This window comes from Mya arenaria, chromosome 4, assembly GCF_026914265.1.
Source record: "Mya arenaria isolate MELC-2E11 chromosome 4, ASM2691426v1".
In the NCBI taxonomy this organism is placed as follows: Eukaryota; Metazoa; Mollusca; class Bivalvia; order Myida; family Myidae; genus Mya; species Mya arenaria.
Genome location: NC_069125.1, coordinates 68,133,199 through 68,158,863, shown reverse-complemented (window position 1 = coordinate 68,158,863; position 25,665 = coordinate 68,133,199). Strand labels below are relative to the sequence as shown.

The following is a 25,665-nucleotide window of genomic DNA, read 5'->3' as shown; positions in this document are numbered from 1 at the left end:
CGGTAAGTCTAGGGACCGGTAGCTGTATAGGTTCCAATGTCGATTGAACTTGGGAACAGTGAGATATAATTGTTTATTTCCCTGCAAAGTATTTATTTTATTTAAAATTGTCATCTTTTGTCTTAATTATTATCTGAAATCGCAAAAAAATGCGGATAAAGATTTTTTTATATATTTTACGACATTTCCATGGGGGTGTATAGATTCCAGTGGTCAGGCCGTGAGCGTGTATAGAATATAACGTCGACCTAATATATATACATGTATGTCAATATCGTTTTAATATTCGAGGCCGAACATTCGACGCACCTCAAGTCACGTAGGCATATAATCTAGCTATAAGCCAATAAAGAAGTAAAACAAAATTGTTTAAGATTGGGAAATGCTTCAGTTCAACTCGTGAAATAATATAACTCTATTTGAAATCGTTGGATTTGACTAGATGATAAAATAATACGGTAAGTTATTTTTAGTAACTATCAAATATCGGTTGCTGATGCTGAGTCCGAGTTGAAATAAATATGTCTGAAGGGACATGTGTGTTGATTTTGCCGTTAAAGATATGTAAAAGTTTGTTTTAAGTTTGAATAGTTGAAGTGTGTAACTGTAATGCACCATGAAAAATGAATTAAAACTGTTCCACATTTAAGTACTCCGAGAACCCAAAACACAGTCCTTGATTGTGCGGTTAATAAAGTACTTTTCATGCAGATTGGTAGTATCTTGAAACATGCCATTTATATCAACCAATTGGTCTTGAATCCTAGTATGCTGATGGAAAATTTTGTAGTTGTGGTGCAAGTTTAACTAAAAATATATCAAAAATAGTACCGAAAATGTTCCGATTTAGGTATTCAGTATAGGCTTATTATAGATAATATGTTCATTTTGTCCAGGAGTGACATACAGTAATTATTCTATTTATCAGTGTTTATTAGAATCCAACCCAAGTTCAAAGTAGGGGATGGGTGTTAGTTGGAGACAATAGCTTTTATCCGTGATGAAATCGGTCATCAGTGTGTGATTTGCATTACATTTAACTGCTTCAAAAGTCATTTCAGAGAACCAGAAAGTATAAAGATCTTATTATGTTCTGAAAAATGTGTCTTTGATATGCTTTCTTCTTTCAAACTGCTCTGCTTCTGCATTTTTAGCTTGACTATTCGAAGAATAGGTGGGTTATACTCCTCGCCCCGGCGTCGGCGTCCGGTTAAAGTTTTAGGGCAAGTTGGAATTTTCACTTATAAGTCCAATACCTTTCATTCAATTGAGTTAATACTTAACACAGTTGTTCAGGGCCATCACATGATGAGGTTAGATAACTCCATATTATTCTTTACACAGATTATGGCCCCTGATTGACTATGGAAATCAGGTTAAAGTTTTAGGGCAGGTTGGGATATTTATAAATAACTTCTATACCCTTTGTTCAATTGACTTAATACTTCACACAGTTGTTCAGGACCATCACACAATGAGGTTACATAACTCCATATTATTCTTAATACAAGTTATGGCCCCTGATTGACTTAGGTTAAAGTTTTAGGGCAAGTTGGGATTTTCACTTAAAACTCCAATACCATTCATTCAATTGACTAAATACTTCACGCAGTTGTTCAGGGCTATCACATGATGAGGTTAGATAACTCCATATTATTCTTTATACAAATTATGGCCCTTGATTGACTATTGGACTTAGGTTAAAGTTTTAGGGCAGGTTGGGATATTTATTAGTAACTTCTATACCCTTTCATTCAATGCACTTAATTAAATTCAAAATTATTTTAATACGACCATCTTACAACAAGAAACAGAATTCCATTTTAACCCTAAATACAAATTATGTCCCTTGAATGTTTTTTTTTTTTTTTTTCTTTTGACAGGCACATTTTTACATTCTTAACAAGTTTTTTACCAAGGGAAAACAAGGAAGGCTATACTATATGGTCATTGATTTTTTTTATTATTATTATTTTTTTAAATTTTATTTTAATTTCTTTTGAAAGGCTTATTTGTATATTCTTTACCACATTTTCATAATGGGAAATCAATTTATTTGAATGACTTGCGTCATTTTTTGGGTGGTGGGAGGGCAGCATCAAAGTCACCTTATGTATTGAATAATTTTAGTAAGGTTTGACATAAATAGACCAAACTTGGTAATATAACATTGTTATTGTATTCACTTCTAAGTCAAAGCGGCGAAGTCGAGCGCGCTGTCTTAGGACGGCTCTTGTTAGTTTACAATTGTAACATGCGAGCCAAACAAACACCAACAGATCCCTTCAGAGAAAAGCATGCTCGACCCTGAAGGGGTCCACTAGTCTTTATATACACTAAGTTCCCTATTCACACAGAGCCCAGGCTTCGCTAATTTGCATATTACCAACCAAGTAAACATACATACCGGTACTATGAACATACTTGAGTTTATAACGGAATGTTATTATGAACGCACATCTGCTGTCTACAGCGGACCGTTACACTATGAGCGCACATACTTTACCCTCCGAGAAGACTCGTCTCGAGTCTTGGTCTGGGAAACTCATGAGTAAGGCAATTCCGATTCGGCAGTTGTCAACATCCCACCGCTGCCACCATTTGTAACGTGCGAGCCAAACAAACACCAACAGATCCCTTCAGAGAAAAGCATGCTCGACCCTGAAGGGGTCCACTAGTCTTTATATACATTAAGTTCTCTATTTACACAGAGCCCAGGCTTTGCTAATTTGCATATTACCAACCAAGTTATCATACATACTATGAACGTACTATTATTAGAGGATGGCGATTAATAGAATAATTACAATACTCATAGATAGAAGGCAATAATAAGATACATTAATACATACTAGTACAGGGAATAAATAGTGTGTGGGTGATTCAATCAAGAAGAATTTTGTGCGAGGATCCTGTCATTGTAGAAAGAGACCTTGAACATAGTCTTTATTAACATGTCCAATAAATTTTGTTGGTTGCATCTGGTTGAGCAGACATACCCTGGTAGTAAATTTTAATGGAGCGGTAGGGAAAAGGTTATAGTTACTGCACCTACAAACCAAATATTTGTAATTATACACTCCTGCAAAAGTGACACTCTTATTCAAAATCAATACATACACGTGTATAACAAATATCAGCTTTGACTGATGAACAGAACCTAAAACTACTTACAGTGAAGTTACTAAATAATGCATTTATGGAAAATGTTTATTACTGATTATGATAACAAGATTGTAACCATGTATTTGTTAGCAGAAAGCGCAAAAATATTAAATGATTGGTGAATGCTAAAAGATTTACTGTTGTCTACTATTGCCTTATAAGGTAGAAATACCGTGTTTTACATTCATTTCTTTCAAATTAATCTCGGTATCCTTCATAAGAACCATTGTTTTTGACATGCATTCATCTTTTTTGTAATATTAAACAATATTTAAAATTGTGGTAAATCTTATTTGTGAGTAAGAGTGCATCTATTTGTACCATGTTATGAAGTAGAATGTTCATTAACTTCTGTGATGGGCATTCGTACATGTACCTGAAGCATTTTGAATTTTATGCGCGTACACTTATGAGAAGTGTTGATTAGGTTGGTCCCAATATGTCTTATTACAGTTATGAAAAAACCTCATCATGTTCTCTGAACAATTACATTGAGTGAAACAATACATGTTTATACTAACCCATAGCCTTCAATCTATTTTTGGATTTGAGATTTAAGCATTTACCATTTTGGGGGGAACCAAAATTAATTTGTACTCCTGCGCGGACATATCCCACTTACTAATGTGTTCCAAGTGACTATTTCATTTATCCACAATCATAATAATGTTTCAAGTGTTATGCTTGCCAACTAGTTACTATCCTGATATGAGAGACAATTAATGTTAACTTCAAGCATCATAAAAGTGATATCCCAGTAAGCATTTATGTGCAAAACACATGCATGCTTATTATTTTTTCATGTTTTATTATATCTTTTTCAAGGACAAAATACTGTTTTTGCAACATCACATACTATGGCCTGGCATGGACCCAAGATTTGAACAATTATATCACAGTTATTTATAGATCTTTTCATAAGTTTAAAAAATGCCTGATTGCATGCCCAGTCAGCAGTTATGTTGACAGTACCCAACTACCCACCCTATGGCCGAATCCCCCAACCCCCCTTTTTTATATTTACTATATTTTTTTTCAAGACAAAAATTGATTGATTGATTGAAACAGGATTGTTTATTACAAAAACCTTAAAAAATGCTTATGATCCAGTCATTTTTGGTAAAAATATTGGTGTGTCTGTTGGGGGGGGGGGGGGGGGGGTAATGGCCAAAGGCTTAAAGGAAATGTAAAAATGGAAGTGCTAAACAAATGTTTTACAAGGTGGGCAAATAATAAGCATGTACAAAAAGTGGTCCCTCACCAGTGAGTTAAACAATCTTCATGATATTATTTTCATTACAGATACGGCACAAAGGGACTGTTTAAACAAGGAATATAAATATTGGGAAGTCCCAATGTTAGAGAAATAAACCCATATAAGACAGCCCGTGATCTCTCACAAGGACTTCCCTTTTTGGTGATTATTTTTAACCCAGTGATACCTTGCATCAGGATTTAATGACTCAAGACGAGGGAAATCCTACCAGCTTCTACAATGCAGAACCAAAAGATTTTGGTAAGATTATTTTTTGGCTACATATTCATGTCTATAAATTACCGGTAACTTTCTTATTTTTCTAAATTTCATATTTTTTATGGTTTTTTTCCTTGATGATATGCTTAAGTACATTTCAAAAACCTATTTAATTTTAGGGTATTTCTCAAATACCTAGGTATTCATGATTCAATAGTGAAACAGAAAATGCCTTAGTTTACAATACAAAATTAATGCTCTTTAAGTGGTAAACTACAAGCATAAGAACGAACTTGTAAACATTTGCTCTGTACAACTTTGTTTCCGGTTTTTAGGCCACACCAAATTAATGTTTAGTTCCTCGGATTTTTGCCCAAAAAAATTGGAGCGAGCAAGCGAAAAAAAATTAAAAAAAAAATTAAAGAAAATTGTCAGTTTTCATAAAAACCGAAGCAAGCGAAGAGCGAAAAATATATTCTCCCTTATATTCAATATAAATAAGAAAGATTGTTCAAAATAATTGCCCTTAAACCCATTTAATGACATCTTGAACTGAACCTCTAATGGACATTGGGAAAATGTCGAAATACATACTATTTATTCATCCGTGTTTAGTACAAACATTATATGGATAAATCTAATTTCTTATATAATTAAAACGTACTTTAATATGATGATCATTCATAATAATAAATAACCCTGCTTTTAGTAAAAAGTTTGAAATGACTTATATAAATCTACCTGAATCAGTTTAACATCATATGCAACTGTATTTAGACATAACTTAGGATTGATTTTGGATTTGTAAAAAATGATCACTTACACAGGCATCATCGAACATCAGACTCCATATAACAAAGACTAAATTTTGTTTTTATTATCACAGGAAATGCAATGACATGTTCTTATTAAAATAAAAAGAACAATGGTATTTTTCAGAGTACTTTTTTTGGTTATTTAGATTTTTAGTTTTTATGCACCAGCCAATTGTATATGCCCCCCCCCCCCCCTCCCCCCTAAGTCCGGAATAGCGGGGACTTTGACTTCCGGTCTCTCAAAACCCGGGTAAAATAACCAACCTGCAGGGACACACTGCTGGTAAAATCCCTGCCAAATGGCCCTGCAACCCCGAATACCTATGTGAGGCCCATTCCCGACTATTTTCAATATGAAGACAAAACCACATTCACTAGGCACTGCGGGGCTACCTGAAAGGTAAAAACACAGCCCATTGCCTCTGCTGTCCCTGGTATACCCCTGGAACAAGGGGGAGGGGTGGGCGGGGCAGTGGTCACAATTGACAAGTGCATTACAATCCCGGATTATGCTGCAAATAAAAACAAAATATAAGCTGATAAACTTAGGCTTACTTATGTTGAGGTATATCCAGACCAGTGTTTATATCGGTATTTGTGAAAAGATATTTGTTCTTTGTTGTTTTGTAAGAATTTGATCAAAAATGAGCTTGATACATCAATTTGGACCAAACAATGACTCATGTTCCAGTTAAGTTGACCTGTCATCTTCAGCATCGTTGTAACGAGGTAAAATTTTGGTCCCTTGTATTATGACTTGAATAAAATAGTACTAAGTTGATCATTCCGATATCCATTCAAAACGAGTCACTAATTACGCTATATAATCGCTACCAGTCTCAGATACACATGCTTTATTGCTTAATGATTGCTTTAAATAATGATCCTTTAGTGCATGAGACGATCAACAGTGACTTCAAGCATGCTTAAAACATATTTATTGTCAAAAATAAGATTTAATTTCCAAACTTTGAGCCACATTGTTTATACCGGAAGCCTCCATTTTGATTGAATTTATTGAAACCCATGCTAAACCGATCGATTTATAGTATAAAATCACTACGCATCGGTAACTTCCCTTTACAAAAACACGAAAACTAGTGTAGAAAAATTATACTTGATTATTTTTAGCCTTTTAATAAATTATTACCTGAAAAAAATCTGCTTGGCGATCAAAATGGAGCTGCGGGCGCACAAAAAAAATAAAAATATTTTTTTACATTTTCAAAATAAAAGGAGCGGTAAATCCGCAAAACGAAATATCAATTTGGTGTGGCCTTAAGATTTTGAGCTGTTGAACAATTTCACCTAGTCTTGATCAATAATTTTCCATGAATTGGGTTTAACATCAATATTTACCTTTGTGTACACATCAACTGGTGGTAATATTTGAACTAAAGTAGATGGGTTTATATTTGGGAAATAGGGAAAATCATTTAAGTTATATCATTGGAACAAACATCATTACATAAATGTATTAGAAATGCAGTTTTATATGTTTTATGTTATTTAATGTGTACTGTAGTGTTATGTCAATCTGTATGAAAGGACACAGTAGAGTATGGGTCTAAAGAGAGGGAGCTAAAATGTCTCTATTGTACAAAAATATATTGTACCATGATTGTCAATAACAGTTTTGCAATTGTAGGTTGTGTGTTGAAAGTGGATCAGGTGGATGCCATATTTAAAAGCCAATACCCGGAGAACTGGAGTGTAGCCTGGGCCCCTGATTGCTCGTTTGTTGCCTGGTCACAGGGGGCCGGGATTGTCTACCTCCTACCCTGGGAGAGACATGCAGGACAAATGTGAGTACTGTCCAGTTATTTCATTACAGTTGGACTTATTAGTTTCTGCTTTGTTTATATAAGCATGAGCTGTCCTCTTTGTGCTCCAATCTCAAGTGTTGTCTATGCTTCATGCTTTGGTCAGTGTGTTTGCTTGCCCTGCAATATGAACTTTTGCCAACACCTGTCATGTGTGTTTTGTTTTAAAAAAAAAGCTTCATTCCATTGAATTAAATTTCCTAGCATAACTTAGAGTGTAATTAATATTTTGTATGCTGAAAAGCTGGTATTGCCATGTTTCTTGTTTATTTTTTCGCAGTTGCTTTTCACATAGAGTTCAAATCAATTCATAAATAGTCAATTCTAAGAAAGGCTGAGGCATGATAACAAATATATGCTTTATAAGGAGATACACATGTACACAACCACGCACAGGTCTTACAAACACAAAAACACTTAACTGCACTCACAGACACCTAACATAAGGACAAAAGTACAATCGTCCACTTTCAGAATTCTAGATGCTTCATTTTCAGGGAAGGAAGTTGGATAAAACTAATCATAAAATAATATTTATATATGCATTCTGGATATGTGCCGTAAACAGGATTATAATAATTTTAAAGCGTTTCATTTAATAGCATTACATCATTTTTGCCTGTGGCCTGGTTTTCGCTGGTTGCGTCACATAGTCTTCTTGATTATAATTACATCCTCTTCTTGTCACCTTATTTGTTTGAGTAATCCCTTTTTACTTTAGAACACCACATTCAAATGATACCAACTTATGTTATTTGTTATGGAAATTATCTTAATGATGAAGCCGAAATGTGAAATCCATTTTTGTACAAAACTTTTCTTCCTTGTTTGGAAAAATGAAGTCTGATACTATGCTGCATTCTTTATATTATATCATATTCTGACATCGACTGCTAATGTGCACTTGTTCACTATCAGAACTATAAAATGTAATAAAATGCAATTATGGTATCTTATTCTATGTAAAGTCAGTCATTCAGTATCACAAGTTTCCCATTCAAACCTTTTCAGTTTAAAGAAGCCCACAAGAAACAGAAGTTTTGAAAATATAGCAGAGCTGGTGGATGAAGAGGCTTTCATCAACAACTTGCCGAGACTCGTGTCTGACAACAGCATTCTGGATGACGACACAGAGCGGGTCAAATTTTGCCATCAGAATGATCAACAAGCAGCCCAGTGTTACAGAATTGACTGTATGGACATTGTGTGGAGCATGGCATTTGGGGGCTCGCACACAGAGGGCAGTAATATATGGAGAAGCTACAACTCTCGCTGTGACCTGATCCTGGCTACAGGACTACAGGGTGGAAAAATTAAACTATGGAATGTCTATTGTGGTAAGGTATTATCTTCAGTAGTTGTGCGTATCCCTCCTCCCCCCAAAAGAAAATTGTCCCAGAATTTATTATCATTATGTCAAAATTGGAGAAATAAAATAAGAATATCATACATTAGAATACACCATTTTACACTAATATAACATTTTGTTCTTGTTAAGTATAGATAGAAGTTCTTTTGCTTATAAATGTAACATGTAAGTAAAGTAATGATACTGTGAGATAGTGTTATATATGTTATGGTACTGTGACTAGTGTTTTACATGTATGGTATGGTGATGTAGTGTTATGAATGTATTTAACTATGAGCAGGTAATCTTCTAATGGAGCTATTAGACCACAAGTCTATTGTACGAGGGTTGAGTTTCACATGTGATGGTAGTTTCCGCCTCGTCTCGTGCTCAAATGACTGCACTGTAAAGTTCTGGGACTTGGAGGATGATGGGAACATGTACAAAACTGTCCGCTTCTGTGAGAAGACGATGGTCTGGGGCTGTAAGTGGTCTCCAAACAACAAACATGTGGCAGCGGTCGGCATGCAGAAAAAAGTGAGTTTTTACTTGAGCTGTAAAAAAAACCCACAATTTAAAAAGACTGGATTTCATATTTGTAAACATAGTGGAATTATGATAAATATTTCCATGTTTTATTCAGTTCAAATGTTTTTTTTACAAATATATTATGTTCATTATGAATTGCTAAATATTTTGACAGATTTTTGTGATATACATGTACTTGAATTATATAGTATATGCCATGTGATTGCTAGGCTTTTGTTATAGATCTTGGTCAATATGATCAATGTATTTGCATTTATGAACATAATAGCATGCTTTATCTTCAACAGGTATACCTGTGGAATGCGGATGATCTAAGGAAGCCAGCTCTAAAGCTATTTGGGCACCATCACAGTGTGGCGAGTTGCGACTTCTCTCCGGATGGCGCCCTTCTAGCCACCGCTTCGTTTGACACACGTGTGATCGTCTGGGACCCATACACTGGGGATGCTATTTTGTCTCTTTGGTAGGTCTAGTTTTACATCTTATATCAGTGATATTTTTCGGCTGAAATTCGGCCCCTTTCCCCTCCATAAAAACTCTGCCTCGGTAAAAAAAAAATCCCTTTTTTTGGCATTGGCCTCTAAACATTTAGTTATACAATATAGTGCCATTCATGAATATATCTATAGGTTTGTTGAATAAAAGTTTGAAAATAAGTTGAACATTATATGAATCATATTAGTATTATTCTCCTTTTGCCAAAACAGCACAATTTTCCCCCGATCAAAGGCACCGCCACCTTTCCGTGAAAAGTGGAGAAAAAAAACACTGTGTAAATCATAGTTATTTTGTGGCAAGTTACATGTTCTTCTGTAACCATTTTGAAGGGTTTAACTTTTTTTTCTTTTGTGGAACTTATTAATATGAATACTAATTTTGATTATGTCATGATAGTACATGTACTTAATAAAGGATTTTCATAGTGTATAAACACAATTTATGTATTAAGTGAAGTAGGGAAGCTGATTTCAAACATTAAAAATATGGAGAGTCGATGCTTTTAATAATAAATATATTATGCAACATTTGTTAGTGTACAATATGGACATTAATGCATTGAGAACAGCATGTACGGCATAAATGAAATGTTGACATTATATCTCAATATGATACATAATCTATATGTCACAATAGACTATCATACTGCTGCGGGAGACTCTCCTGATCATTGATCATTCAGACCTCATTGTTCAGGACCATACCCTTTCATAAATTTGATGTTTAATCTATACCTTAAGCCTTCTGGTTTATTGGGTTAAGGTTAAGTCCACACTAGTAGTATACCCTTTCATTAGTTTAAAGCCTGCTGCCCTATTGGGTCAAGGTTAAGTCCACACTTGTTATTGTATTGCTGGCCTAGTTTCACTTGGTCTGAAAGCCTAGTCTTACTTGGCCGAGTTTAAGATATATCTTCATAACTTTACTGTGTTTGTTTACCCGTATTGTATTACTTTTAAATACCGTATAAATGCATGTCTTTAACTGACATTTTGAATTTGAAAGAAATAACTATTTAACATATGATAGCTGTGTACATGTAGAAATCTGGTCTATTTGTATTTCTCGGTCAAGGAAATAGGTGAATTTGAAAGCTATTTTAAGTATAAGTAAACATTCCATCGTCTTCATGTAAATTTTAACAGTTTTTGTAAATATATTTACTGTACATGCTGTTTAAAGCATTTCTTATCTTTGAGATGTAAACATGATGATGAAATCTTGACTGTTTTTACATACAATCAGGGTTCGAATTTAACTTTGAGGAGCACTCGCAAAATTTTGCGAGTGCTTTTTGAGGCAACTCGCAAAATAAAAAATCAACTTGCAATTTTATTATTTGCTCTATTCCCTTATAATATTGTCTAATTAAAGTAGAAATTTACACCTAAGACATATTATGAATATTAAAAAGAATCAATCTTGAGTGACTCAACTACTAAACCTTGTTGATAGCTTATTCTTTTTTGGGGGTACGGAAAGACTCATCAGATACTGGCCGCTTTTTGATAACAAAGCTGTCCAATAATTTGACATTTTCACTTTGTATATTTACCCTCGCGATCGGGTAATACACGCTACAGATTTCATTTAGTCTATAAGTATTAAAAACAATAACATTATAAATTTAAAATCAATAAAAGCAACAGGAAATGTAGCGTGGATGCTTTGGATCATGAAATATATCGATCGACGAAGTCTATTCACTTTGACAGTTGGGCGGAAATATATTCAAAGGTTGATGGGGTTTACATATAGTGCGCGAAAGCGCTAAATTTAGCCAATGATTAAGCTAGGTGATTACGTCATTTGTATTCACTTTATAGATCATTGTACGTTTCGTATCGCGCGAGCCAATCCGTACACTACACAGATTTAAGAAGAATCTCAAATCCAGTCCTAACCCGCACTATAAGAATATCTACATTATGGATGACCTGACTCCCTTGCGCATAAAGCTTAAAGCTGTGGTCGCGAAACTTCCAGGAGTGGAAAAAACTTTTGTTATAAATGGAATATCCATTGTATGTATAAGGGTAAACATTACACCCTGTCCTCACCTGATGACATCTTCGATCAGCTTGGTGTGAATGTTACAGATGATATGTTAAAGGACATGGGTCTGCAGAGATACATCTAGGATCCAGAGGATGATGATGAAATCCCCGATGACTTTGTTTATGACAGTTATGTTAAAAGTTCAATTGTTTCTCCGAATTTTGAAAATGGTACAAGTAGTACTGTATATCAACTACATACTAGTTCTACTCCTAAACACGTAAATACATTATGTGCATATATATCACAAATTGATAATCAAACTGTAGTGAATACTTCCAATTTTCATAAAAATGTTGATGATGCTTTCAATGCTGCAAATATTAATGTTACAAGTAATGTTGCAAAGGTTACAAGTTCTAGTAATATCAAATGTGCTATTACCACTAGCAATGTTCATGTTCATATATGTATGTCAAGTTGTTTGTCTGATGTTAATACAAATGAGAATTTTGTAAATTGTTTAGATAATTCTGTTTATCCATTACATATTAATTCTAGTCATGTAAATTCATTATGTGTTCAAACTGTGCAAGATAGTCAAACTGAAATTAATACTCCCAGTTTTCATAAATCTGTTGATTGTTCTGTAGATTTTACAAATAATGGTGTTGCTAAAACACTTGATGCAGTTGCCTCAAACTTTAGTATTGATGATAATTGTATCACTTTTACTAATAATGTCGACCATACTTCATATTGTTTGTCTGTTGATACCAGAGTTGTGAAACTAGCCTTTATAAATGTTTGTGGATTTATGTCCAAAATTGATTACCCTGAGTTTGTTGATCTTATTAACAAGTATGATGTCATTGGTTTAGCAGAAACAAAATTAGATAGTTATGATGTTCCTGTCTTGCATGGTTATGTTTTTAAAGGTATATGTAGAGGAAAGTTTATAAGAAAATCTGGAGGTGTAGGAATTTTTATTAAGAAGGATTTGGCTGATCAAATTAAAATTCTTGATTGTAGCAATGAAAATTGCCTCTGGTTTAAATTCATTTCCAGTGATGTAATTGTTGGTACAGTTTATATACCACCTGAAGGTTCAAAGTACAGTTCTATCGATATTTTTGATAAATTAGAACGCGATATTGTCGATATTTACTCAGAATTTGATAATGCGTACTTTGCTATAATGGGCGATTTAAATGCTCATACTAAAAAACTATTAGATTTTGTGGAAATTGATCCTTATATTGCATCTCAAAACTTAGATGTTACTACTAGGAATATGCTCTCCATTGCCAATTTATTGGATCTAGGATTTTCAGTGGAAAGGTGTTCACGTGATACTCATGCTCCAAATAACTATGGATATCGTTTGATAGATCTATGTAAGTCTGCTAACATATACATAGCTAATGGAAGATTAGGCAAAGATATTGATATTGGTCAGTGTACATGTATAAGCAGTACTCTTATAGATTATGTTTTGTTATCGCTGGAATTATTTCCCAGAACTGTACATTTTGAGGTGCAGGAACATGATCCATCGTTTTCTGATGTTCACTCTTGTGTAGAATTTAGTATTAGTATTAATATGTCATTAAATTTAAGTTCTGACCATGTTAAAAATGTTGTTGATTCCACTGATGATGTTGTAATAAGACCAATATGGGATAATAATGCAAAAAATCAATTTGTAACTCACATTGATGAGTTAAAGATCACTGCTTTGGCAGATGAAATAGATAGCTTATGTATTAGTAAGCAGTATACTGTTAATGTTGTTAATCATTTGACAAATAGTGTTTCTAATATTTTAACTAATGCTGCTGATAAATCTCAATTGTTGTTAGAAAAGAAAATTGTTAATAAAACACCTGTTCGTAAACACTTTAAGAAAGAATGGTATGATAATGATTGTAAAGTTGCTAGAGCTAATTATATTAAAAGTAAAAATAAGTACAGATTTAATAGAACAAATGAAAATTTTGCTTCCTTAGCTAACAATAGTAAGTCTTATAAGAAATTAATGAATAAGAAAATTAATACTTTCAAAGGGAATGTAAATAAAAAGTTAAAAAGTCTTCGTAATTCTGATCCCAAAGCTTTTTGGGGATTATTAAATAAATATTGCGATGAAAAGAAGAAAACCTTGTCTAGCATTTCTAAAGATGTATTTTATGAACACTTTGTCAAGTTAAATCAAACTTCGTCAACCAATGATGCGGATATGTATTCAGAAATTGATTTTGATTCTATCCCGGGCAATAATGAGGAATTAAACATGGTATTTAGCATTGATGAAATTAGAAAAGCGGTACACAGCTTGAAAAACAATAAATGTCCTTCTTCATTTGATAATATTTTAAACGAATATCTTAAGTATAATGGAAGTGAGTCTTTCTTATTACTTGTTTGCAAACTATTTAATTTCATTTTTGATTCTGGAGTATTTCCAGAGGTTTGGAGTAGAGGCATCATTTTCCCAATTTATAAAAACAAGGGCAGCATCAATGACCCAGATAATTATAGAGGCATTACAATTTTAAGTTGCATGGGAAAATTATTTACGACTGTCCTAAATAACAGATTAAACTCTTTCCTGGTTAACCACAATTTACTCTGTGAGGAGCAAGCTGGCTTCAGGAAAAATTATAGTACCATTGATCATGTTTTTTCTTTGAAAATCTTGATTGATTTTTATTTAATGAAAGGTAGAAAACTTTACTGTGCCTTTATTGATTATAAGAAAGCATTTGATGGTGTTAATAGAATAGCTTTGTGGCATAAACTCTTAGAAAATAATATAGATGGTAAATGTATTAAGATAATTAATAGTATGTATGATATTGCTAAGTCATGTGGTAAAGTTGGTAATTCATTATCAGAGTTTTTTAGTAGTCAAGCTGGTGTTAGGCAAGGTGAGAACCTTTCCCCGATACTATTTTCTCTGTTTCTTAATGATTTGACTCAGTTTATGTCAAGTAGGTTTGAAGGGCTTGAAACCTTTTCTAAAAGTACCTTTGAATGTTTAAGTGATGATGATGTAGATGTTTACCTACGTCTTTATATATTACTTTATGCTGATGACACAGTTATTCTCGCCGAATCTCACGCCGACTTGCAAGCGGCATTGAATGCCATGCTAGAATATTGTAATATGTGGGATTTAAAAGTTAATCCTAGTAAAACTAAAGTTATTGTTTTTTGCAAGTCTAAAAGAACATTACTGAAAGAACAGGATTTCTACTATGATGGCACTAAAGTAGATATTGTTGATGAGTTTGTGTATCTTGGTGTTATGTTTAGCTACAATGGTAAATTTACTAAAACTAAAAAACTTTTGGTAGATCAAGCTCGTAAAGCAATGTTTGCACTTATAAAGAAATCTCGTAAACTTAACTTAGCTTTCTCTTTACAATTGTATTTGTTTAATTCAATGATTGTACCAATATTATTATATGGTTCAGAGGTATGGGCTATGGAGGATCTTAAGATATTAGACCAATTTCAGTTAAAATATTGTAAACTCATTTTAAATTTAAAACAGTGTACCCCTAATTGTATGATTTATGGTGAACTTGGTTTAAAACCAATTTCTATACAAGCTTAAACTAGGCTTTTGACCTTTTGGAGTAAAATAGTAAATTCTGCTGATGTGAGCAGCAGCAAAATTAGTCATTTATTGTATAATACTGCATATTCTTTGCACAATGATGTTACCTCTGGCTTAAAGTTCCCATGGCTTTCCTTTGTTAAGAATTCTTTAAATGATTTAGGATTAAGTATGTACTTTGATTTGCAACAGGTTAATAGTGTTATTGTTTTTAAAAATATGGTTAAAAACAGATTATCTGACCAATTTATTCAAAATTGGTATAGTATTGTTTCAAATTCACCAAAATGTCAAATGTATAAAGTATACAAAAAAGATTTTGGGTTTGAAAGCTATATTGATATACTACCCAAGAATCTTTCATTGTATTTGCTTAAATTTAGAATTATGAATCACAAATTTCCTATTGAAGTAGGGCGTGGTCAAAATGTTGAGAGATTTTGTAGAACATGTCATTTGTGTAGTAGTAATAGTTTAGGTGATGAATTTCATTACTTGTTTGAATGTCAACATTTTTCAGACGATAGAAAGAAAAATATTAAATTGTACTTTTGTCGTAACCCTAATTGTATTAAGTTAGATCAATTAATGAACAGTAAAAACAAAAAAGAACTTATTAAACTGGCTATATTTTGTAAATCCCTTTTATCTACTGTCAAATAGTCATTCTCCTTTAAAAACAATACGACTTATTTGTCTTAGTATTTCCTATTATAGGAAACTGTATGTAATATATGTCCACTTTGTTTATATATATATGTTTAATTAATTGTTTGTTAAAGCGTTATTGTTCTGATCACATGGTTGTAATAACCCATGATCTAAATAAATCTTGAATCATGAATTATGCACGACTCGGAGCATCCCGGAAAAATTCGCGATAAAACTCGGCCTTTTCCGTATTTGTTCTATTTTTGAAAACTTACTAGAGCGTGACTCCGTACTGTCTTCTTTATACTGATAGTGTAAACATGCCATTTATAGGCTGTTTACACTCGACTACGTAGGGGAGTTGAGTTCATGTTTATTCTACTTTCCTTTTAACATTTTGTGGTCTACAAAAAGCCACTCGCAGAATTTTGCGAGCTTGAATAAAAGTCACTCGCAATTTGCAAATGTCGCCCGCATTTTGCGAGTATGCGAGTCTAAATTCGAACCCTGTACAAGAAGGTGATCAGGTTTAAACCTGGTATAGTGTAGTTCATTGCGAAATGTTCAAACATCTAGGTAAATTTATTTGTTGCCAACATCATTACAGGTATAAATGTCTTCCATGAAAAGGAAGTGAAGAAAAGTAACTTGGCTAAGTTGGAGCATTTAAATATTTAATAAGCTCAGCCTTTACCTTTAAAACCCTACTTATAAACTCACCACACAATGAAAGCAATAAGATTTACAGGCTGTTCTTCTCAGCAGCTATTTATAATATTCGCCAGTAGTTTAGTGACCCTGAATAGCATCTTGTAACTTGAGACATGTCATACCGTCTAGACCTGGAAAAAAGTGTACTTTGTCTTTATTTGAAAGATATTCAGATGTTCATGTACTATAGGTTGTAATGGATCTATTTATATACTGGCTATATATATGGTTTGAAATATGATAGCTTTTTTGTGAAAATGTTGGTATGTACAAAAGAACTTGATAAATGTATGACTATCAAACCCATTTATCAATAAATTAGGTCATAAGGTGAAAATAGGTACGTTTAAATTACATTTATGATGAATGAGAATAAAAGTGAACCACTTGAGAACCACTCAGGGTTCATGCTGTTATTGTAAAGATAGATACATGTATAGTTCCCCTCATGTTTGACTCAATCAATGCTGTTGGGAATTTTGTTATTACTCTCAAGATTACAAACAATGGGTGACTCAATGCCATTCAGAAATCCAATTATATTGTATTCTCAGGATAACAAATGACTACTCAATGCCATTGATAAACCTTGTTACTTTCAAGATTAAAAACGTTTGATGAAATGCTGTGGAGATATCAACTGTAACTCTCAAGATTACATTTATCTTACTGAGAATTTATTTACTCGCAAGATTGACTCAATGATGTTGAGAACTCTGTTTAATCTCAAGATAATCTCAAGATAGTAAAATGGTGTTTGAATGGCAAATTTTAGCAGAGAAATCTTGCTACTCTTAACATAACAAATGGTGATTGATTCAATGCTGAAGAGAAATCTATTATATTCTCAAGATACAAATGGTGCTTGATTCAATGCTGTAGAGGAATCAATTATACTCTCAAGATACAAATGTTGCTTGATTTAATTCCTAGATATTAGTTATAATAAGATGAAGGATTGCATAATGGCCCTTGAGTTGGGCATGCTTTCTTGTAACACATATAATGATATCATGGCCTTAGATTTGGGCAGGCTTTCTTGTAACACATATAATGATATCATGGCACTAGATTTGGGCAGGATTTCTTGTAACACATATAATGATATCATGGCACTAGATTTGGGCAGGATTTCTTGTAACACATATAATGATATCATGGCACTAGATTTGGGCAGGCTTTCTTGTAACACATATAATGATATCATGGCACTAGATTTGGGCAGGCTTTCTTGTAACACATATAATGATATCATGGCCCTAGATTTGGGCAGGCTTTCTTGTAACACATATAATGATATCATGGCACTAGATTTGGGCAGGATTTCTTGTAACACATATAATGATATCATGGCACTAGATTTGGGCAGGATTTCTTGTAACACATATAATGATATCATGGCACTAGATTTGGGCAGGATTTCTTGTAACACATATAATGATATCATGGCACTAGATTTGGGCAGGATTTCTTGTAACACATATAATGATATCATGGCACTAGATTTGGGCAGGATTTCTTGTAACACATATAATGATATCATGGCACTAGATTTGGGCAGGATTTCTTGTAACACATATAATGATATCATGGCACTAGATTTGGGCAGGATTTCTTGTAACACATATAATGATATCATGGCACTAGATTTGGGCAGGCTTTCTTGTAACACATATAATGATATCATGGCACTAGATTTGGGCAGGCTTTCTTGTAACACATATAATGATATCATGGCACTAGATTTGGGCAGGCTTTCTTGTAACACATATAATGATATCATGGCACTAGATTTGGGCAGGCTTTCTTGTAACACATATAATGATATCATGGCACTAGATTTGGGCAGGATTTCTTGTAACACATATAATGATATCATGGCACTAGATTTGGGCAGGATTTCTTGTAACACATATAATGATATCATGGCACTAGATTTGGGCAGGATTTCTTGTAACACATATAATGATATCATGGCACTAGATTTGGGCAGGCTTTCTTGTAACACATATAATGATATCATGGCACTAGATTTGGGCAGGCTTTCTTGTAACACATATAATGATATCATGGCACTAGATTTGGGCAGGCTTTCTTGTAACACATATAATGATATCATGGCCCTAGATTTGGGCAGGCTTTCTTGTAACACATATAATGATATCATGGCACTAGATTTGGGCAGGCTTTCTTGTAACACATATAATGATATCATGGCACTAGATTTGGGCAGGCTTTCTTGTAACACATATAATGATATCATGGCACTAGATTTGGACAGGCTTTCTTGTAACACATATAATGATATCATGGCACTAGATTTGGGCAGGCTTTCTTGTAACACATATAATGATATCATGACACTTGAGTTGCGCAGGCTTTCTTGTAACATGAAAATATAGAATAACCTTAGTATGCTTAACATCTCTAGAAAAAAAAGTACAGGTCATTTCTTTTTCAGTCATCTTTTTCCTCCTCCAAGACTGATCTATGCGGGTGGGGCAAATGACCACTATGTGCGTGACCTGTCTTTCTCCCGAGATGGACAACATATAGCAACAGTATCTGATGATGGGTAAGGTGTTATTATGATGACATTGAGTTATTCAATGGCCACGGAAATTTAGGACAGGGTTAAAAAATAATAACTATAAAATAAAAACAAACATAAGACATTGTGTAGATCTGTTAGTATGAGAATTTTAAAAGCTTAAAGAGAATGTGACATGTCATTTCCACTCATTTGTATTGAATAAGTGTCTTGGGTTGTTAAAATTGAAAACAGTATAATGAAAAACCTACAGGCAGTTTACAATGACACAGGTGGGTCTTTGATGTAATGAGCTCTACAACTCTGGAGATTAAAAACAATCTGACTTGCGTACAATTTAAATCTTCTTAAAAGTTCATAATTGTCCTCAAACATAGGAGCTATTTAGCTGATTTTAATTATAACTGCAGCTTTGATTCAGTTTTTAACTGTACACATACAAATGTGCAACTTTTACTCTGCTCATGCCTGCTAGGGTTATGCACTCTTAAATCTCAGGTAAACAAACTGGAATCTGATTGCAGGTATATCCGTATCTGGGACCTCCACACAGGAACGGGGAATCCAGAGTGGATTTCAGAGACCAAGAAGCCCCTTAGCTGCAAGTTCAGCCCAAACGGACATGTCGTAGCTGTGGGGTAGGTGTTGGTTGTGAAATGGTGTGAATTAAATTAAACATTGTTATTATCCATATGAGAACATATAGGTATAAGGTAGTTGAAATGACTGATTGATTAATTGTTTTATGATAACAAATATTTCAATTTCAGTGATTTCTTTATCTTGTTTCCTATTAAAACAAAGATGCTAGATGATTCAGTATACTTTTTTGAATGCAAAGTCATTGGAGATCAAAGACATGCAATTAGTTTCCCTCTATATTTTTTGTCAGCCTATGTTATTGAAGTATATTTTACAAAATATTAAAAATATGTAACCATATAACGCCATATAAATGTACCACCAGCATTGTAATTGGGCCTAGCTTTGATGTTGAAAACTGTTGCCCTCATCTTATCAGCTTATTAACTGTCCTTTAATTGATTTTTTTTATTTAACTTAATGAGGATAATTGTTTGATTCAGTTAAAGGTCATCATATTTTTCACCAGTGAGCACCAAGAGGTATATTTCATGAGTAACCATGAGTCAAATATTTTCTTTCGGTGCTCAAGAGGTGAAATATAATGCTATTATTCACTGAAACAAACAATATTTCTTTTATTATATGCCTTAATAGGAATTGAGAAGACAGTTTAATGGAGCTTTTCAGAAAAGCTTACCAAATTGTGTGTGAAAGTTACACATGGTAAATTGCATCATTAAAATTGTTTCCTTTTCTCGCGCATTAATGTTAATTTGGAAAAGAGAGGGGGCTTAAATTTCAAATATATATGGTGAAAAATATCAAATTGTTATTTTTCACTATTTAAAACAATGAAATATCTTTATTCTATAAAGCACCAGAAAGCATATAATAAGATCAAAATACACCATAGTGTCCTGCAGATAAAAGTGTTGTAAATTGATTAATGTTTATATTCATAGAACTTTTAGCCAGGCCTCAGAAATAAGCAATGTGCAGCATTAAATGCATACATATAGCTGAAGGCTGCTTTGTAGTGCAAATTTAAAAAGATTGAAATTTAAATTCATTCCTTGTTCAAAGTTTTAAGAAAGAGAAGTCCTGTTGTTTTTTCTGTAATATTGTTTTGTAAACTTTAATTAACTATGGCGTGTTAGTATTTCTATTTGCTCTTGTGACTGATTTTCTCCCCTCAAGTTTGCATGAAAAAAAGCATTTTAAGAGTGAAAGCCCACTACGATTTTCAGTGCTTATGTCAGATAATGAATTAATTGAAATACACCAGTCTACATGTCTTATTCCATTATTTTTTGACCTTCGGGTCACATGACTTGCACCATTGTATTTTCTGCAGATAATATTCTCCTGAAATGAGTCACATGATTTTGTCACATGACCTGATGAACAGGATGCTGGGGAGCTATAAATAGCCTCTCCTGTTATGACCTTGTGACCTCATGGGTCTCAGGTCAAGGTTGGTACCGATAAATAGTTGTTGCAATGGAAGTTGTTTTTATTAATATAAATCTGCCTGTAATTATGCATCATTTATTTTAGGATGTTTTTGGCTCATTAGTTTGATAATTACAGTGTTTCAAATAGACAAAATATTAAGTATCAAATATTCAGATTTATCATTTTTTGCGGTGTAAATATAAAGTCATTTATTAGTAAAGTCAGTAAAAATGTTCTTGCCCGTCAAGAATTCAGTTTTGCTAACACTGAGAAGTGAAGTGAGATAATCAGTTGAGGGAAAAGACAGCTGTGGCCAACTTGCAGTAGATTTTACATGCCAAAATGTCATGGCTGAGTTTTATTGATGGTTTAAACATCATTGATACAGTAACAGTTAATATATTACAACCAGAGTTCTTTAAAATGGATCGATCATGAAAACAGTTTTTTGACTTTACTGATTTACGCTTGGACTTGGCATTATATTGTATTATTTATTGTAATCATATAATTTAATATTAACACTTAACTTGATCAAGAAGAAAGATCATTGATGTTATACGTTAATAAAGGTCATGTGTACTATTAACATGAATCCTAACAGTTGTGAAGCACAAGATTATAATCTCCATATTACACAACAATATAGATACTTATTACAACATGAGTACTTAGAATGGTTTGTTTGTTTTTCAGGACCCGTGTTGATGGCACGCTGCAGATCTACCGACCCCCAAACATGGGCGTGACGTCTCTCCAGCACCTCTGCCGACTGAAGATCCGGCACAAGCTCGAGTCGAAGGCTATTGATCACCTGCCCTTGCCCTGCCGGATAAAGGAGTTCCTCAAGTATCGACTTCCCTGAAGATGACTGGTAGAGTCCAACAACGCATCTGCCTGTTATAGAGCCTAAGTCCAAACACAATATTCACTCAACCTGGATAAGTTGGTGATTTGCGTTTCTGTACATGTGGCAAAGATGCAGCTGTTTTTCATTCAAAATGTTTTATAACATTTTTGACTTATTCATGTGATATTTTCTGTATGTCAGTATTTGCAGTGTTTGACCAGTATGTTACATTTGCTCAGTACCATGTTGATGTCAAAGTAATACAGATTTTTTTTTAATAAATTGTTGATATATCATTAAAATGCCTGATAGGATCAGCAGTTATTGGTATCTGTCATCTACAGTAAAATATAAGTCAATATGACTTTTCATGCAAGAAATATAACTGAAGGTGAAGGTAGTGAAAATGTTAATGTTGTTTTTATGTTACTTGGTATCCAAAGCAATTCAAGTGAGACAGTTACTGATAATAGACATTAAGAGGCCTGGTACAGTACATCCACATGTTGCCAGATGACTTTCTGTCCTACATAAGGCACACATTTTTGTTTTTTTTACATTGTACTTTATAAGTATGTACAAAATATTTATTTATTTTTTTTCAACTGAAATGAACAGTAAAGATCCAGTTATAAAGTTCACTGAAAAATGTACACTGAAATAAGATTTAACGTTTGATTACTTATTAGGTCATGGTCATAGAAAGTGTTATATTTTAGCCGTTGTGATTAAAGGGAAGTAATTCATGCCTGTTGCATAGTTTGTTATGTACAGAGTACTGTCAGAAAAATAGCTCAATGTGCTAATGTTTAGTGTTATTATATACCTGACATGAATAATGACACTTGTATATTGATCTTGTATTGTACATTATTGTAATTATCTAGTGTTTATATAAATATAATATTAGCTAAGTGTAGTTTATTAATTTAATGTAAATATTGGACTAATTTACATTCACTTGCCTTTGAAAATTCAGATCTTTTATTGTCATTTGTCTTTTTTATAGATCACTGTGTCTGGCATTTTGTTAAAGGAATCTCTTTATAATGGTTGCTTATTTTTATACAGTGGAATCTCTATGCTGTGGTAGTACAGGTTTGTTAGGCTATGGTCAGAGTTTTGTCGGATTATAAAGTGCTGTTGTCATGAGAAACGCTGGTTTATATATATACTTGTGTGGTGCCTTACTTATGATGTTCAATCAAGTGCTGCAGTATCATTTTATATCTGTTTCCGAATAGTGCAATAATTCATGTTAATCTGGAAAAATCCTTCTGTTACCGGTTGTCAAACTAGCATTTACATCAAGTCATATGCAATAATGTTCAATGTTGATGCCTTCCTATATCATTTTGATATCATTCAACATTGTATTGCCTCCTGATTACTTATATGTAAAAGAAACGGCCGAAATGAATTATGTATATGGGGTTATTTTATTTTTTATTCAAAAAAACTTTGATTTATTCAACAATATAATTACATTTTACATAACATAGTATGACATTACATGATACCAATTTACAAGCATGTTATACGAATGCAGTTAAGTTATTTACGAATAATAATTGTGATACTATGAATGTAAAAGCTATCTAAACCAAAAAAGACTGGACAAAAATGAAAAAAAAATCACAAAACATGCATGTTAATGATCTAATTGTTCATTTCGATACATTGTTTTATTCTTTTGTACAAAAAACTTTTGAAAAGTAGTTACAAAAACAAATTTCTTACAATTGCCCAATTACTTTTAAATTTATCTGAGATATGTGTATTTTTATAAATGTTCCATGCTAACTGAAGGCTATTTCTGAAACCAATGACTGTTGGAACATACTTTTTTCTTTTACAGGTTATTGCATTTTAGAAAATACAGATTTTGCAATCTTTCATGGCCAGGAAAGGTTGTTAGTGATTTTTGATCATGTATTCTTCCACTCCACATCAACCCTCTCAAATGATAACAAAATGATATGGGGTCACAAGGCATCTGAAAATCACATTGATTTACTATATACATCCATCCATTAATCTACATGTTCTTAAGTTTTTAAATTGGTAATATTAGAATCTTGGAATCAGAAATGAAACGGTATCAAAAGAAAACTCTTTTAAAATACTTACACATAGTCTATTATCTTTGAACACTCTTTGACTCTTTAGAAAAAGAAAAAAAAGGAGAAAAGGCTTTATTGCATATTTTTAAAGGTTCTGTATATACATGTAATACTTATCAGCAGTGTGTACACACATGCATATTTTGTAACTATGTATCTCAAATATTGCTGTTCTAACTGTAAATAGAGTTTTAATTCACTGTTTTCGCTATAGAAGTGAAGAAATAAATAAGAAACAAATGATCTGTGTTGAATCATTATGACCATTACCATAAAAGGAGATATAGTAATTTCCTTACTTTTGATTCGGCCCTCATAGCATTATAGAAACAATGGTGCCAGCATCTGCGCTGTCTAGTTTGTCTGCTCTTTTGATCAAAAGTTTACTAAGCTTATAAAAATCTGTTCGTAATTACTAGTTTATCTACGGTCACAGCCATTGAGTTGCCAACAATTTGACCAGTTATACAGTTCTGTATTATCACACTGGGCATCTTTACAGCCATAGGTGGCAGTATCACACGGGGATGGCGATTCTTTTAAAAACTAATGATGTATTAATTTTTCCATGACGGTCACATTCTTCATCCTTATCAAATAAACCTAAATGTATGGATAATCAAACAAAACATACAGGCACTTGCCGCATTCGCCTTAGAAGAGCCTATTTTGTGTAGATTTGTCCAGAGCGTTTTTTGATGTATTTGTGTTGAGTGTTATAGAAGTTCATTTTAGCGAGGGTGTGGACATTATACCTTGGTAACAAAGGACAACCGCTAAGACGGCCGCCGTTTTCTGAGCCCATGACATTTCTCATTGTATTTATAATTACTATTTTACACAAACAAATATCGATTTTAACGTTTGTAGTAAGTTATGTACAGATGTCAAGCATTCTGCAATACTGCACATTTAAGGTCAAGGTTGAATGTGAAAAAAAGCTTAAAACAGTTACTAACATGTACAGAACTTGTTTTTTATCATTTACAAATGCATAGTTTTATTACATATAATCATTTTCCATCAGAATAATCTAAAACAAAATAGCGCATTGGATAAGGGTAAGATACACCAGCCATTTATGTACCACCACTTTTTAATTGAAAACAAACTAATACCACAATGTTTGGCAAAGCCTGTAGTATATGGAACAAATTATAAATTGCCAACACATGGTAAGGAGCGTGAAATCCCAGATGGCCGCATACATTGCAACAAAGTCAGTGAATGTTATATTTGAATGTGGCATTTTTTTAATTTTTATAAAATATTTGGTTGAATATTCACATGGATATTACTTTTCCGATAGGGTCCTTCAAATTGACATATAGCACTGACCACTGCAGGGTCAAGGCCATTGTCGTTAATAGGTAGGCAAGGTCACTGAAAGGTCAAGGTCATTGTCGTTAATACAGACAGGTTCTAACCAAGGCTAACCCAGAGC

At 33.2% G+C, this 25,665-nt stretch overlaps 1 protein-coding gene across 1 annotated transcript; it reads left to right on the top strand.

Annotated features, from left to right (window-relative positions):
• Positions 1–266: 266 nt before the first annotated feature.
• Positions 267–24,462, top strand: LOC128231150 (WD repeat and SOCS box-containing protein 1-like). Its single transcript, XM_052943606.1, has 9 exons — positions 267–458; positions 4,468–4,681; positions 7,103–7,259; positions 8,289–8,614; positions 8,927–9,162; positions 9,462–9,637; positions 19,119–19,232; positions 19,733–19,846; positions 21,945–24,462. Exons 2-9 carry the CDS (start codon positions 4,624–4,626, stop codon positions 22,111–22,113), a joined length of 1,350 nt encoding a protein of 449 aa, XP_052799566.1. The 5' UTR covers positions 267–458; positions 4,468–4,623; the 3' UTR covers positions 22,114–24,462.
• The last annotated feature ends 1,203 nt before the right edge of the window (positions 24,463–25,665 follow it).